Source organism: Ochotona princeps, chromosome 18 (assembly GCF_030435755.1).
Source record: "Ochotona princeps isolate mOchPri1 chromosome 18, mOchPri1.hap1, whole genome shotgun sequence".
In the NCBI taxonomy this organism is placed as follows: Eukaryota; Metazoa; Chordata; class Mammalia; order Lagomorpha; family Ochotonidae; genus Ochotona; species Ochotona princeps.
Window position 1 is genome coordinate 10,754,792 of NC_080849.1, and position 16,637 is coordinate 10,771,428.

At 38.3% G+C, this 16,637-nt stretch overlaps 1 protein-coding gene across 1 annotated transcript in view; it reads left to right on the top strand.

The window, feature by feature from the left end:
- PIGN (phosphatidylinositol glycan anchor biosynthesis class N) overlaps positions 1 to 16,637 on the top strand; it is a 97,425-nt gene that overhangs the window by 51,870 nt on the left and 28,918 nt on the right. Inside the window, exons 19-23 of the mRNA XM_004579455.2 lie at positions 911 to 1,019; positions 2,999 to 3,107; positions 10,275 to 10,377; positions 14,502 to 14,604; positions 15,767 to 15,853. Coding sequence (XP_004579512.2) covers positions 911 to 1,019; positions 2,999 to 3,107; positions 10,275 to 10,377; positions 14,502 to 14,604; positions 15,767 to 15,853 — 511 coding nt within the window. The remainder of the gene's footprint in view (positions 1 to 910; positions 1,020 to 2,998; positions 3,108 to 10,274; positions 10,378 to 14,501; positions 14,605 to 15,766; positions 15,854 to 16,637) is intronic.

Below are 16,637 nucleotides of genomic sequence, written 5' to 3' on the forward strand. Positions count from 1 at the left end.
TCACGTTTTAAGATGTCAGAAATAGAACCCAAAAAGGGTGTGTCAGGGCCAGTGTTGTGGCATTATGGGTTAATTTACCTACAATGCCACCATCCCATAGGAGTGCTGGTCTGAGTCCCAGCAGTTCTACTTCCTGTGCAGTTCCCAGCTAATGTGCATGGGAAAGCAGCAGAGGATGGCCCTAGAGTTTATGCTTCTGCACCTGCATGGGGAACCTGGGGAGCCATCTGGGGAGTGAGCCATCAGATAGAGGATCTATCTCTATCTCCCTCCCCACCCTCCCTGTAGCTCTGCCTTTCAAACAAATAAAACAAGTCTTACAAGGGAATGTGGGGTAGAATTTTATGACACTTAGTTGGTATCTATTGCCTTGCACTCCGACAACCGAACCATACCTGGTGTACCTGGAAAGTATCCTTGTAACCACCATTCTACCCTTTTCTAGCCAGGACAGCTGAAAAAGCACTAGAGTCAGTGATAGAAAGGAGCCATGTGTCTGGCTAGAAATGGCATGGATGTGGCTACCTTTTGTAGGGGTAGGTATTCATGACCACAAAATGTATGTTATAAATATTGATAGTGTATTTTGTTTCTTAACAGTCTTTTGTATTTTCTGTAAATGAAGCTGAGAATAACAGTTAGTTGCTAAAAAAAATCAAATTATAGAAATAGGATAGATACTTTAAAAAACATGTGGGGAAAATGTACAAATAGCCCCATCCCTATAGTGCCTTCATTGTAAGAGTTGTATTATTTCTTGCCATAGTTCTGTATGCATTTGTTACTTCATCTTGATTAAACAAAGTGGCAGAGAGGCTTCTGTATTAACGTAGATGTCTTACGTTGCCAAATGGTGTGCTCAGTGAATACCTTAAGAGCATTCTAAAGTGTGAATTGTGTTTTGGAACAGAATGGGTGCAGGCTTGCTGGTTCTGCTGCTCTCCCTGTTTGCTATACCATCGCTTGTGAAGAGAAAAGACAGTTTTGTAAAGGAAGAGCTATGGGTGCATATCTTACAGGTCAGTTACAGATATTTCACTACTGTTACACTAAAGACGTGTGAAAATGCCTTATCATGGCTTTTAATTAAGTCCTTAGGAGACCTTGCTGTTTAAGGGGTTCAGTATCTCTGAACTGAGAAGGTTTTCTGTTTAAGGTAATACAAGAAAATGTGTTTGCAAAAAGATGTGGAATGACAGAAAGGTTGATAAGTAGTGACTCTGCGATAACTGAAGAGCAGTAGTTCAGGCGACTTAGGAGCTTGCGGCCCTGGCCACAGAGTGAAGCTGGAAAGGGCCTTCCTCTGGCCTGGAATCTGTATCCTCCTCTTTGAGGTCAGCAGAAGGCAATGTGACAGCAACCTGGGGCGTGTTGTGTGAAGAAACACCAATTACGCCTCAGACGCCCTCCTAGAAGAGGCAGACCTCAGCCTGGCAGAGCCTGGTTCATGGAGAGGACGGTGAGAGCAGTGCTCCTAGCCATGCACGGACAGAGATCAGACTTTCAGTCACGCGACTTCAGATTGTTTGCTTAAAGTCTGTAAAGTGGAGATGATATTTCATCGGAGTGTCAGAATTAGATTGTATAATATTTTGCAAAATGATAAGGATAAGGTTGGAAATGGATCGTTTCCTTTTACATGAATACATGAATGAGTAACCATGTCTATAACACTGACTAGAAATAAATTAGATATATAAGTGTTTTTAAAAAATTTGTCCAGAATAAAGCTGAGTAATAGTATTTCTAAGAACACTGAAACAAAAATACACTTCTCAAAAGATGACACCACAGTGAAATTCACTCTTGAAGATCAACAGAGAACTTGTAAGAAGGGGAAAATTATTTTGTGGAGGACTCTCAGCCCTTGGAACATGTGTTTCAATTTAAATGCTATGCTGACTGGCTTTTCACTAAAGCCACCGTCGCTTTGACAGAATTCACCTTTAATAATGTATTCTTTGACAGGAGTGCTATTTCTGAATCTCACTGTAGAGAAGCAAAGAATATTATGCCAAAGTTCTTATGTGCTTTGTTAGAAATACCCTGGAGTATTATGCAATTCAGTTACAAAATTCTGTTTTGCATTAGCTTTTTAGTTTGCATGAATTCCTGTATTTCCTACCATATTTGATTAATTCTGAAACATACATTTTTTTGGCGTTTTAACATCTCTGAAATTAGAATGTGTCTTGCAATTAAGACAGAGATTTCTAGGATTATATCATAGCTTTCTTAAAAGCATTTTTGTTCCTTTGTTCACTGAAAATATGAGAATACATTAGGTGTGTCTAGGATTTGGCTGGTGATGAGGCTGATAATTTGATCTCCAAAAGAACTTCTTTATTCATAGTCATAGTTAATTTCTTAAAATGATAGTTCATTCAATAGGTTCGGGTCCATCAGACATTTTTCTAAGGGGCCTGATAATAAATATGTTAGACTGATGGTCTACAGCTTGATTGTAGTGTCATGCAAAGACTGATATAATAAAAATAGCATGCAAAAAATAAATTTAGTGTGTATATTTATAAAAACAGGCCACCAGATTACACATGTAATTTGAAGCTTCACTAGTTCATAACTGTTCTCTGAAGAATTTCTGTACTCCTGGAACTCCCAGAGCCAGGTAACTAATTAGGTTAGAAAAGTATATTGAATGAATTGATGCTTGCAATTACGGTGTCAAATGCACAGCCATTTACACTACACTATGTACATCTATCACTCTCTTCGTTTCCATGATTTCTGAAATGTCAAGTACTTCACAATAGAAATACGGTAGTATATGCCAAAGCCCTCTGAAAAGTATAAAATGCCCCATTTCATGTTTGTGCAGGAGGATCTTGGCTTAGTTCAGGAATTCTCTTCGCCTTTGCCATGACAACCTGAGACTGTCCAATTTTAGTAGCATTTTGGCCACTTTCTATTTATCCCCAGCATCTCTCTAAGTCTCTCAAGTATGTTGTTTCTACATTTACCTGTTTAATGTTTTCAGATTCTGAGCACAATGCTTTCCATGTATGTTGTGTACAGCACCCATCGTAGTTTACTCAAGAAGCAAGGACTGCCTTTCACCAATCAAATTCTAAGCTGGACAACGTTAGGTAAGCAGCCACATCAATCAATATTTATGTCCCATCACTTATCTTAAAATGATCCATTGTGTCTCTCTTATTGGAAGAAGTAATTTTGTTACAGGAAAATAGTAATAACAAGTTATTTCTTTTGCTAGAATTTGATAAATTTGTAATTCTTATAAAGCAGTTATGTAGTAAGGATTAATCAATAGACTATTATCTAATAAGAAACATGTATGAAAAATCTACTGAATGATTCCAGAAGCAAAGGGAATTTTATGAAGAGTGTTTTATGCTTTATTTTTGTATAATACACAAATGCTCTGTTCTTAAGAAATAGACTAAAAAGGGCCAATATAATACCGTAGTGGCGAAAGTCCTTGCCTTGCATGTGCTGGGGTCCCATATAGACGCCAGTTCATATCCCAGCTACTATACTTCCCTTTTGCCATCCTTTGCTGCTTTCCCAGGCCACAAGCAGGGAGGCAGAAGGGAAGTACAGTATTTTTTCTTAAATTGCACTTTAAGCTTTAGTAGAGGCTTAAATATGCAGCAACAGGAATAAGACATATGTGTGCTCAATTTTGGGGTTATTCATTTTACAAACTCTTTGTTCAATATGTAAGTGTAAGCTATTCTTGAGAAATAACTGATACCATTTTATATATGTGGATACTCCAAAAAGTTTGTGGAATGAACAGCATTGTGGCCTAGAAGGTAAAGCAACCAACTCAGATACCAGCATCTCCTGTGGGTAATGGTTCATGTCCCACCTGCTCTGTTTCCAGTCAAGCTGCCTGCTAAGGCACCTGGGATAATTGCAGAAGTTGACCTGAGTTGGGCTCCTGGCACCCACATAGGAGACCTGGCTGAGGCCCCTGGCTTCAGTCTGGCCTAGCCTTGGTCTTTGTGGCTGTTTGGGGTGTGCACCAGAGAATGATAGATCTCTCTCTCTCTCTTCTGTTCTCTCTCTCAATCAGTCTTTAAAAAAATGAAAATATTCATGGAAAATGGAAGTAAAATATACATTTATTTTGACACATAAAAATTGAAATCCACATATAGTTTTTTCATAATACATTTTTCATAATAGTTCATTTTTCAAGAACTTAAGACCTCTGTGTGTATGTCTTTGTGTGTGTATAATATTTAATTTTCATTACACAGCTTCATTTCATTATGTGAATTCTGCAGGCCTTCTTCCCTTTTTTATTATCTTAATGAAATTACATATTACATTTATCTGCATGAACAGTATCAATAACTGCTCTTTCATATTGGAAAATTGTAGAGTGAATATTATGCTCTGGCATTGCCCTGTTCTCTGAGATAAATAAAGACAGATCAAGTCTTGTTCTCTTGGAGGTTTTGTCTTATGGGGACAGAGGAGCTAGCATTCCAGTCAGGTGACCATGGCGATCTCTCATATGTCATGTTTTCAAATCCATAGAAAAACCCAAAATTATGACTAGGAGATATAATAAGAAGTCTTTGTGTTATGCTAAATAACTCCATCTGTAGCACACAGCAGCAGATAGATAATACGCAGGAGACGACACATCAGAGATTAGAAGTACAAAAACAGTGGCTGGTAGCCCGGCTGTAACACCACACATCCCCACCTCTTTGTAATGCCGACTGGTTTCTAGCTGGCAAGGAACAATCTACAGTGAAACAGTAAAATGAGGAAAACAGGCTTTGCGTACTTATCATTATATCTCATTTTTAAAACTTGTAGAAAGATCAAGATATAGAACATTGTAGGAATGACAAGAAACCAACTTTGACTTGCGTACTTGACCTTTTCCATATGGGTTTTAAGTATGTGGATAAATGTAGAAGTTTTTAAAACATTTTGTTGATTCAACATTTTTAACCTATTTTGTCATTTTTTTTTTTGGTTGGTTAAGTAAAATATGGCCTTTTCCTTTGTCTTTTAAGACATTGACGTTTTGAAGAATGTAGATTGCTGTGCCCTAACCCCACCTCACTCCCATATCCAGACTGTTAATTTGTGTGTGTTTGGTGTTTCCTTGCATTTAAGTTGAGGTTGTACCTAATCGAATTCTGTGTCTGCTTAGATCAGATCTGGCCCTCCTTCCTGAGGTGAGTTTTGCATCCCCCATCAAAGTGTTGTTTGGCTTTTCCATTGTAGATTTAGTAGTTTGTCTTTTTCTCCTCATGCAACTATTAATAAGCTAGTGTAAGAAGGTATGTCCCCTATCTTAAGGCCATCAAATAGCGTTCTCTTAAAATTGTACCTGGATTTAGTGTTCATTCATAATTCTTTCCTGATCCACTCTTTTGAATGATGGCTGCGTATCGATGGTTTTCTGCTTCCTGCACTCTTGTATACATCAGCAAGTCAGCATTCTCTAAAATTGTATCCTTCCTTCCTACTCATTCATTCACTTTCCTCTTTAAACTGATGTGGACTCATGAGTTCTTACTCTCAAAAAATTTAAATTCATTATTATTGGTAACTTAGTGATCAAATTATCCCAGGCCTATCACTTCTGCGTCATAATTTTTGAGCACTAGTATTTTCTGATATTAAGAAGGTATTTTAAGCCTACTTGTATCCTTCCTGCCTTAGTTGTAGAATCAGTTCATTATCTGAGTATCATGGTTCATTTTAGTAAAGGAATAGTATTAGACATCAGTACTACAATTGCTTTGCATTGCAGTATACGTTTCTCATGTTAAAGTACATGCATTCCTGTTTTATTCTGACATCTTAGAAATGGATGTGGAGTTTGGTCAGTTTTTCAGCATCTACAGAGCTAATGAGATTGTTCTAGCTATCTTTGCTAAGACGGTGAATAACAGTAATAGGCTTTCCTAGTTTGAACCATTCTTATATTCCTGGTATAAACTCACAGATACACTTGATTACAGTATATCGTTTTCTTTGTGTGAGCTGGCGTCTGTTGGTGGTGACTTTCTCTATTTATCATAGAATTGATCTATGTATGCTTTTTATCTCCACTGGAGTCATTTGGAGAAGACTATCTTTACCTCAAGGAAATGCCTATTTCTCCTAGATAGTTAGCTTTGTTTGTATTAAGAAACATGAAATAATTCCTTTTCATTTTTAAAATTCCCTCGGTTAGCATTTGGCATTTCTCTCATTATTTCTTATTTGTTTGTTGTTGTTGCTGTTGTTGTTTTAAGAATTGGGATCTATTCCCAGAACCTGAGTGCCGGAACAGGTTCAGAATGGGTAGGGTCCTGTGAAAGTATAATCTCCGCTGATGTGCCCAAGAACTTTGGATGAACAGGCCTGGCTGGGGGGCTTACGGGACTCCCCAGCTGGGTTGGGTTTCCCACCGGTGAGCATGGGAGCTGGATTGAGGGTAGCAGGTTGGGCTGGACATGGCTATAGTCTCCCTCAGCATGGGTTTCTACTGGGCTTGGGGAGCGACAGACTGGGCTACACTCTAGCACCCACTGGTACTTAAGAGTACCAGGGTGGGTGTAGAACAGGCTGGGCTGGGCCTTGACTCCCATTGAACCTCATGAAAGCTGTGTCTGGGCACAGACTAGGTGTGGCTGGGCTGCAGCACCCAATGCTAAGAACCAGAATTGGTATGGACTTGTGTAGCCAGGCCACTGTCCCCGCCAGGTCAAGAGGTGGACAAAGCCGACCTGGGCCAAGGACCCACTGTTGTGCATGAGATCTTCTATTGGGCAGAGAACTGACAGAGGAGCCTGGGAAACTCCTTTGTAGGGATGCAGTCCATGCAAGTGAATGCAAGAACAAGTCAAGGAGCAGCCCTGACCATCCCAGGTGACAGTACCTGCTGGCATACATGTGGGTCAGATTTGGGGACAGACCAGGCTGGGCCAGTTTATAATTTCCACTGGTAGATCTAAGAACCAGGACAGGGTGCAGGTTGGGAGGCAGGTCAGGCAGCAACACCAGCCAGTTTACACTGGGGCAGTGTGATAGTGGATACTGAGATAAAGCAAGCCATGCCAGCCTTGGGTCAGAAGATGCCAGGTTCGTGAGCCCCGGGGGTGGGGGATCCAACAAGGCTCAGGTCACCTGGTCCCGGTTCTTGGTCCCGCCTGCGAGTAAAAAAGGTGTAGCTGTGGACACAGACCCTGATGCACATGGAGAATACGGCAGCCCTTTTGGTACCATTGAAGAAGGAGAACAGAGCAAATTGGACCACTACCCTACAGAGGATGACAGCAAAAATCTGGGTGAATGGAGACTTGAGGTTGACTGCGTCAGCCAATGGGCATTGGGAGGACTGCATCACCCTTGGATGGGCGAGCTCGACAGCATTGCAAATCTATCCAAACCACTTGACCAGAACCCTTGGAACATGCACTATAGTGGACCCTGTGTTGATATCAGGTGGCAGTTCCCCATCCCTGGGTGCTGGGACATTTGGGAGGCTGGGTGTGGCTTCCCCCTTTGTCTCCCTACTTCCCTCAGAGACAACAAAAAAAGAATTAGGAGGCAAGGATTTCACCCACTTTTCCCTTATCCTTAATCCTTCCCGCCCTGGTCAACCCTGTAATTACCATCAAATAAATAAAATTTAAAGAAATAATTGGGATCTATTAAATTACTATTTTCTATAAATTAACTGTTTTCTATAAATTGGTTTTTTTTCTTCTCCAGCACTTTTTGGAATCTTGTTTTTGAATTTCAGTTGTTTTTGTTCTCTCATTTTCTTTTATTTGCCCAAGGTGTGGCTCTCCCTCTGAGCAGCACTACTGTGAATGCATTCCATAAATTCATTATTTTTCAGAAATTCCATACTTTAAATGTTTCTCCTTTCACCTAAAGTTGCTTAAGAAGGTACTTTAATTTCCAGGTGGAAATATTTTTAATTAGTTAATTAATTTGTCTTTGAGAGACGAAGAGAGACAGAGACAGACTCCCCAGTGCCTGCAGTGGCTGTGTTGGACCAAGCTGAAGCCAGAAACTGGAAGCTCAATCCAGAGCTCCCTCCTGCAGAGCAAAGGCCCGGTTGTCTGAGCCATCATCTCCTGCCCGCCAGGATCTGTATTGACAGGAAGCTAGAAACAAAGGCTGGGCTCAAACCCAGTCAGTCATTCCAATATGAAATACAGATATCCTAGCTTGCGTCTTACATGCCATGCCAAATGCTCATCCTTCATGTATCTGAGAGTGTTTATGATTTTTTATTTTGTGTAAACTACTTATTTTTCTCTGTGCCATAGTGCATATGATCAGCTTAGGGGAATGTTCTTTACATACTCGAGAAGTGTAATGTGTAACATACATCAGAAATGTCTCTCTTGTTACAAAGTTATGTTCTTTCCCATTCTTACTTGCTATTTTTTTTTTTTGCCCATTGTCCTCTCTTACATTGAAAGCATTGTGTTAGATTGTGCTGTCATCAGCAAGTTTCTATATATTTCTTTGTATCTGCTCTAATTTTTGTCTTATATAGGCAACTGCTGTGTTGTTTAGAGGAAATACTTGTAACTGTTAAATCATCCTTGTGGAATGTGATTATTAACAATGTAAGGTGTCCTTAGTCTTGATTATTGGTTTTGATTCAAAGTGTACTTTGTTCAGTGTCAAAATTGCAACCTTGGGTTTCTTACTGCTTCCATTTGGCTGTTCTGTTGCTTTATTTTTAGCCTTTTTGAGTCATTGTGTTTTATGTCTGACTTTTGTATTCAGCAGGGTTTTGCCCTACACACCAGATCTCCCACATGGGTAGCAGGGGACCAAACACTTGAGCCATCTTTTGCCACTTTTCCCAAGTCATTAGCAGGGAGCTGACTCGGAAGTGGAACAGCCAGGACTTGAACTGCTGGCATTTTGGATGCCAGAGTTGTATGATGCAACTTTATCCACTGTACTACAATTCCAGTATATATTTTAAACAAAAACTTTTCTCCTGGGGATTGGTAGAACTCAGTACTAGGTAATACCTACCAAATGGTGTGGGACATAAAGTAGTCACCTCATTTGTAAGGCATCAGCTTCTGCAGTGATCTCTTCCAAGCACTGACAGATGGGCTAGCTCCAATGAGTGTTGTTTTACAAACATGCTAGACCCCAGTGGGTAATAGTTTATGAAACAGTTTGCAATTTAAAGGATTCTTACTTACCCTCCTCACCTTATCACTCCTCTAATTGATAAAAAGCAAAGCTAGGAAATATTTACGTTTTCACAGAAGCAGTCTTACTTGAACTGTTTTAAAATAGTGGTTATGTGTTATAAAATAAAAAGTTATTTCTTCCAGATAAAATATGTATCAAATGGTGGTATATTATTGGAATTTCACATCTGAAGAAAGTCAGAAACTGTTCATGTAAGAGTATTAAAACTGAAAGTATAATCTACATCATTTTAAACCTTGCAGTGACTTGACTTTGAGTAAAAGTGTCTTTACATTTAGCTTAATGATAATAGTAGTAATGATAATAATAGTAGTTAGCAGTTATCTTAGCACTGTGTGACAGGCAGTATTCTTGGGACTGTTTTACAGGAAAAAATATGTTGAATCCTCACAGTAACTAGTGTCTCTTTTCAGATAAGCAGACTTCTCAGATGGCATAGCAAACTGACCCCACACTTAAAAGCTAGTAAACACTCCCACCCCGAATCACCATGCTCTGGAGACCCAGGAAGGTTAGGAAGTGATGCACGTGCCCTTTCCAAAGTCAAGGGAAATTGGCCACTTACCCTGCCCTCCCTCTACATATACCCTTCCTCCACTCCCTCCCCTGCAGGGGCTGGTTTTCTTATTCTGGGAGAAAAGATTACTTCACTTAATTAAGATTGTACTTACCGCAGCGCTCATGGCCAGTGAAGTCATTCTTCCCTAGTTCCAGATTTTCCCAGTGACGTAACAAGAACGGAGAGGGGATTAGGAAAAATCAGCTTCTGTTGAATAAGTGGCCTTTGAACTAAAATATAAATGCCTAATTAAGAGAAGAGTGGCTGAATCATAATGTATTTCATTTCACTAGCAAATTAATGATTGATTTAGGAGGTAATATAGAATGATCTGGGCTGAATTGGAAAAAAACTTGAGTTATTTAAACTAAAACTATGAAATGTAGTTTTAATTAAAAATGCTGATGTAGCCTCATGTGATTGAAGGTTATGCATATCCTGAGTGCCAGAAATGCGGTGCTGGTAGCGTTGTTGGTGCCGCCAGCACTAACAGATACCGCGCTTTGTTTCCTTGCAGCCTCTTCGTTGGTTGTGCCCCTGCTGAGTTCTCCGATTCTCCTCCAGCGATTGTTTAGCATACTTCTTTCCCTGATGTCAACCTACCTGCTTCTAAGCACAGGGTATCAACTTTTCAAACATTTAATTTTATAGTACCAAATCTTAAATAATATCTCAACACTTTCTCTATTAACTTGTGGTAATGAAAAATGCCTATAAAACCTTGGGGATAAATTAAAATTATTTTTTATTCTGTATATGCTATTCACGAATGGTTGTAAAAACATCTATTTTGTTTTTCTTACCTTTATTATAGTATTGCCTGTTGTCTGTCTATATATCTTGAAGTTGCTAGAATTTCATTTTGTTACAATATTGGAAAATTCTGAATCACTTTGGAGGAATTTTAAGTCTAAATTTCTGTTTCTTGTTTCATGCATTTTAAACTATACTTTGATTTATTCATTCTCTGAATGTAATATTTTTACTCTTGTATTATATTCCAAATATTTCTTTGATTTTTGAAATTTACAGAATATTTTCACAGAATAAATAATTTTTATTTAAGATTTAAATTTTCTTACCAAAGACAAAACAAAAAATGAAAAAGAAAGAAATCCAGTAGCTTGATTTGATTCCCTCTCTCTCTCTCACTCTCTCCTTTTTTCTCTTTCTATATAGCTTTGTCTTTCAAATAACTAAATCTTTTTTTAAAAAAAGGTCAGAAATATATACTAGTACACATTCTTACAAATCAGTAGGCCCTTTTCTTTGAACCTCCAAATTCTAAAGTAGTAAACAAAGGATGTATAATAGATTAAAAATTGTAAACATACCTAGAAATAGGTTTGTTTTGCTACATTAAAAAGAAATGAAAAAAGGAAAGATAATAGAAGTTTCATTTTTTTTAAAGATTTATTCATTTTTTTATTACAGCCAGATATACACAGAGAGAGAAGGAGAGACAGAGAGGAAGATCTTCCGTCCGATGATTCACTCCCCAAGTGAGCCGCAACGGCCGATGCTGTGCCAATCCAAAACCGGAAACCTGGAACCTCTTCCGGGTTTCCCACGCGGGTGCAGGGTCCCAATGCATTGGGCCGTCCTCAACTGCTTTCCCAGGCCACAAGCAGGGAGCTGGATGGGAAGTGGAGCAGCCGGGATTAGAACCGGCGCCCATATGGGATCCCGGGGCTTTCAAGGCGAGGACTTTAGCTGCTAGGCCACGCCGCCGGGCCCCAGAAGTTTCATTTTGAGTGAGAAAACTTTCATAGTGTGAAGTGAGCTAATCTTGTACCTTTCATTGGAGATAAGTCTAATGATGTTTTAAGTGCTTACTTTTTAATAGTCTTAGTAATACTAAAACAGAATTTCGTCTACATATTACATTTGGGGAAGTTTTAAACATTAAAGTTCATGCCAAAATTTGAATATTCATGCTGAATATAACCTTAATAATGAATTCATTAAGATATATATTATTCAACATTTGAAACAATGGAGCTTTGTAAAAACTTCATAAGGGTGTCTTGGAGCAGTGTAGTCTGCATTTCAGCTGTGTATATTTTCAGTGTTAAATCAGTTTTGTAAAGCATAGTCCACCTTTTATGGCTCAGCGTCACTAATTTAAACAACCTGGGGTATTCTATATAAATCAGTAGGCAAGTTTATGGTATCTTTTTTTAATTGCATAGATTTTATTTTTGAGAATTTTTACATATTTGATAAGGGTTCGAAGGGTCAAGGGCTGGAGGAAAGTGGGTGAGACCAGCAGAGCCAGATTTCACGAGGGTTGGTTATGTTCCCGCTGAGCTCATGGTGACATTTGATTGATCTTTGGTTTGTTAATTCAGATACCCAGACTTCATACAAAATATTGATTACATTAAGACATGACATCCCAGAAGATTATTTGATTTGTTCAACCACATTTTACAAAATATATAATCTGTGAAAGAAAATGTAGCAATATTTGTATGACTATGGAATCTATATAACTGAACATTTTTTTGAAAAATTGTGATTCTGTTGCTCCAAATATACATTTGCTATCTTGATTCAGTTACCAGTGAGTATTTTTTTAAATATATATCTCCCATGTACAGACATATAGAGAGGCCAATTACTGCATTACAGGCATGCAGTATAGTTGTAAATTGCTGTAACAAAGGACTGTCTTTTGTTTTATAGTGTAATAAAATTACAAAATGAAACAGTTAAGTTAGTGTGAGTTCAGTTATAAATTGTGAGACAGGAAGAATGACTAGAGAAAATATTTGAGGGGGGGGCATTAAATTGGTGCTGTTGAAGGCTCATGGAGGTGAACCTGAAGTGTCAAGAATGGCCAGGACAGGGGCCCGGCGGCGTGGCCTAGTGGCTAAAGTCCTCGCCTTGAATATTCCAGGATCCCATATGGGCGCCGGTTCTAATCCCGGCTGCTCCACTTCCCATCCAGCTCCCTGCTTGTGGCCTGGGAAAGCAGTCGAGGGCAGCCCAATGCATTGGGACCCTGCACCCGCGTGGGAGACCCGGAAGAGGTTCCAGGTTTCCGGCTTTGGATCGGCACAGCACCGGCCCGTGTCTCTCCTCCTCTGTGTATATCTGGCTGTAATAAAAATGAATAAATCTTTAAAAAAAAAAAAAAAAAAGAATGGCCAAGACACAGGAATTCTAAATCTGGTTTTATTTTATTTTTTTAAGTCATTGTGAAACTAGCTTACCAGGAAGTGTACGGGAGATTAAGCATTTACCAGCTCTGTTGCTGATGATGTGCCGGAATATTTTCTTTCAGTCTTAGCATCGTATCTGTTGTCTTAAAATAGAGTTAACCATAGCACATGTGCTGCTCTGTCCTTTTTTAATATACTCACCATTAGAAATCATTAGAATTTTGTTTCTTCTGTTTTCCCATAGTCTCAGAAATTGTGCTATATGTCACGGGGTTTAATAATTGGGAAACATAAAGGGAAATAAGGGTTTCTTTAGTTTATTAACTTCTAATTCAGTCAGTAACTTAGTGAATAAATTCTGTTGGTAAGCTGGGTTTGCATGCATGACAAGATCAACAGATTCTTTTCAGAGATTTTGTGAACTAGCAGATTCTGCACATAAGCAAAGCGGTGGTTTACGCAGAATAAACGCCATCGTAGAGCACTTTGGCATGAGAAGCTGGAACACTTTTTCCAAAATAGGGCAGCATTCGCCTTGAAAGAATGCATTGAGTCGTGATCATTTTTCCTTTGTTTTTGTGTCTCACATATATAGGGTCTATTCACATCCTTGGATTTTCTGAATCTCAGAAACTGAGTGATTTAGAGGTGCTTTCTTGACCCCCAAGTGCTCCTTTTTGCTCAGGAACCAATGTTTCAGTTTTATTTTTGTGGTGGATCAGATATTGCACTCCAGCCTTCGGGTGTTTGGTGCCTTATTCAGTCACTCCCCTATGGAAGTGCAGCTTCTCTACTGATTACCCCTTCTGTAGATAACGCACACATGTCCAATGGGAATCATAGTACATATGGTTGATTATTTTGCCACGGTAAATTCCTAAAAATGACATTATTTGGTTATAACACCTGAGTATATTCAATGTTCTTCATATGTAATATTAAATATCTCTTCAGAAGTATGTACTCCTAGATAGAGTACATTAGAGTTCCTTTTTTGTTGTATTCTTGTCAGCACTATTCTTATACATTGGCAAGTGCAATTAGTGATTTTGATATCTTACTATTGTTTTAATTTCCGCAGGGATTATCTGTAGTGTCAAACTTTTTATGTGTTTATTAGCTCTTTTATTTTCTCATGAAAGATTTGTGTTCTTGCACTTTACCCATTTATTGGAAAACAGGTGATATTAAGAAATAGAAAGTAGGGAATACCAATCTAGCTATTATTGTGTATTCATGGTTTTACCTGAGTATTTTTTTTTTTTGCTTTTGTTTTAAATGTTAGTTTCTCTTTTATATGTATCTGTCATTCACTTCATAAATGATTCGAAATACTCTGCTGTTTAGAACCTGTTGTTATCTCAAGATTTGTTATCATAACATTGGACTGAAAAGTTAAATGTTACTTGCCTTTCCTGCTTTCTTCTGGCAATCAGAAAATTTAAATTTTGTAATACTTTGACTTAGAAGTGTTCTCAAAAATATTTTAAAGAGAGTTCATTAGAAATTCACATTCTTATTCATTGTTTTTTCTTTGTATTTCTATCCTCCCCTCCACCCCCACTCCCAATCCTTAGGTACGAAGCTCTCTTCCCATTGGTATTGTCATGTTTGATGTTTGTCTGGATACACATGGAACAAGAAACACTACAGCAATCTGGTATTTCATGTAAACATAAGGTAGCTTGTCAAAATCATTGTTGCATTTCTTTGAGAGTATTAAAACAGTCTTTGTGCTATAAGGAAGTTGCACTGTTACTTCATGAAAAATTCTTTTTACTTAAAATTGAAGGGTTTAAAGACTCTTGACAAATTTTATTTGGCATTAATAATTGAGCCAAATTAATTTGCATGGAAATTTTTCATCACTTATCACAGAAACAGTTGTTCTGCTCTGTTTTTTAATTCTTATTTGGAAGGCAGAGAGAGATCATCCATGTAGCTGTTTAGTCACCAAGTGTTCACTACAGCCAGGGCCGGGCCAGGCCAAAGCTGGAGGCCCAGAACTGAAGAACAGGGACCCAGGTTCCAGAGCCGTCCGCTGCTGCCTCTAGTGCTGATTAGCAGGAAGCTGTGTCAGAAGCAGAGAACTGGAGCCACATGCTCTAGGATGGATTATGGGTGTCTAACCACTGTGCCACCTGTTTAAACTGGAAAACGCAATTTCATTGTTTTGTAGCAAGATGTAGTGTTGACCTTAGTGATTACCTGAGGATTACATTTTTAAAAGCATCAATGTAAGTGAAGGAATATAGAGTGGAACAATGACCTCTTATTTCCTCCTGCAGAAAATTTTAATCAGACACGTTAATGTTGTGAGAAGTCAGTTTATGAAACAGAACTTACAGTGACAGTTAGGTTCCCAGTGTTGTTCTCTTTCTGGCCATCCTCATTCAAAATGCTTATTCTTTCATCTTAGTGATTGTGTCCTAAATCCAAATCTTAAACTGTTTCTCTGAACATAGAATTAACAGAAGATTAAAGAAACAGAAGACCATTATATTGACTATATCTTTTAATGTTAAGATCAGGATACTTCAGGGAATTGGGGCTTGGAAGGGGAAAAATTATACAGAGATTTAAAAGTGAGACATTTGCCTAAGAGCCCAGTTCTTAGTTTTATTGCACATAAACTAACACTAGCTATTCAGTATCTTATTAGCAACATATTTTCCTCCCAGCAGATTTTATTAAAGTAATGAAGCGACGAGCAAAGACTTATTGTTAAGGTTTTCTATTTGATTTGGTTTGGTTTGGTTAACACAGCTATTGTAAATTTGCCTGTGACTGTAAAAGTGGCCAACTGATATTGTGTATTAATGTATTTCTTATTATCTCCCAGGTTACCAATATGCAATTCTCCCACTCCATGGATATAACACAGTTTCGACAGCTGTGCTTGGATGACATCCGTAGGGCCATTTTCCTTGTATCCTTTCTTGGGATCTTTTTTTTAAAGGAGCTGTAACTTCCCATTTAATGGAGTAAAAGGTCATGGAAGGTATATCTGCTATCATTTCATAGTGCTACCACCCCAGAGCCATTTAACACCTATTTTTCAACCAGAGTCTGCATTAAAAAAAATTTTTTTTACATATAGAAAAGGATAAAAGATGATATAAACAGGTGTGTATGTGTGTGTCCCTACCACTCATCAACTAATATTTTATCAAATTGGAACACATGTGTGGTGCATCATTAGAACTAAACGTGAAGTCCCCCTCCGCTCCACTCCAACGTAGTTCATCTCACCCTTAAAGGAATCTCTACTCTGAGTTTTTATCTTATTATGTATTTTTTGTACCTAGTTTATGTTACATAATAGCCGTCTCACAAAGGTTTTTGGGTCACAACAGAGGGAATATTTTGAAAGCTACTAGAAGTTTGAAAGGCAATATGGTAGAATAAAGTTTCACTTTCTAAAGCTGATTTAACCAGCTTCAAGAAATTTATAGGAACTGGTTCCTTTTGTATTTATTTAGGGTGCACAACTTGATGTTTTGATGTGTTTACATGCTGTAAAATACCATCACGATCAAGCTAATTAACATATGCATATTGTCCAACATAGCTGTCGTTTTCTGTGTTCTTTTTTGAATAACGAGAACACTTAAGATGAATTCTCTTGCCAGATTTCAGGTACGATGTGTATACTACAGTCACCAGACCACAAACCTTGTCACTTCTCTCCAAAGTCACTCTCTCCGGCAGAC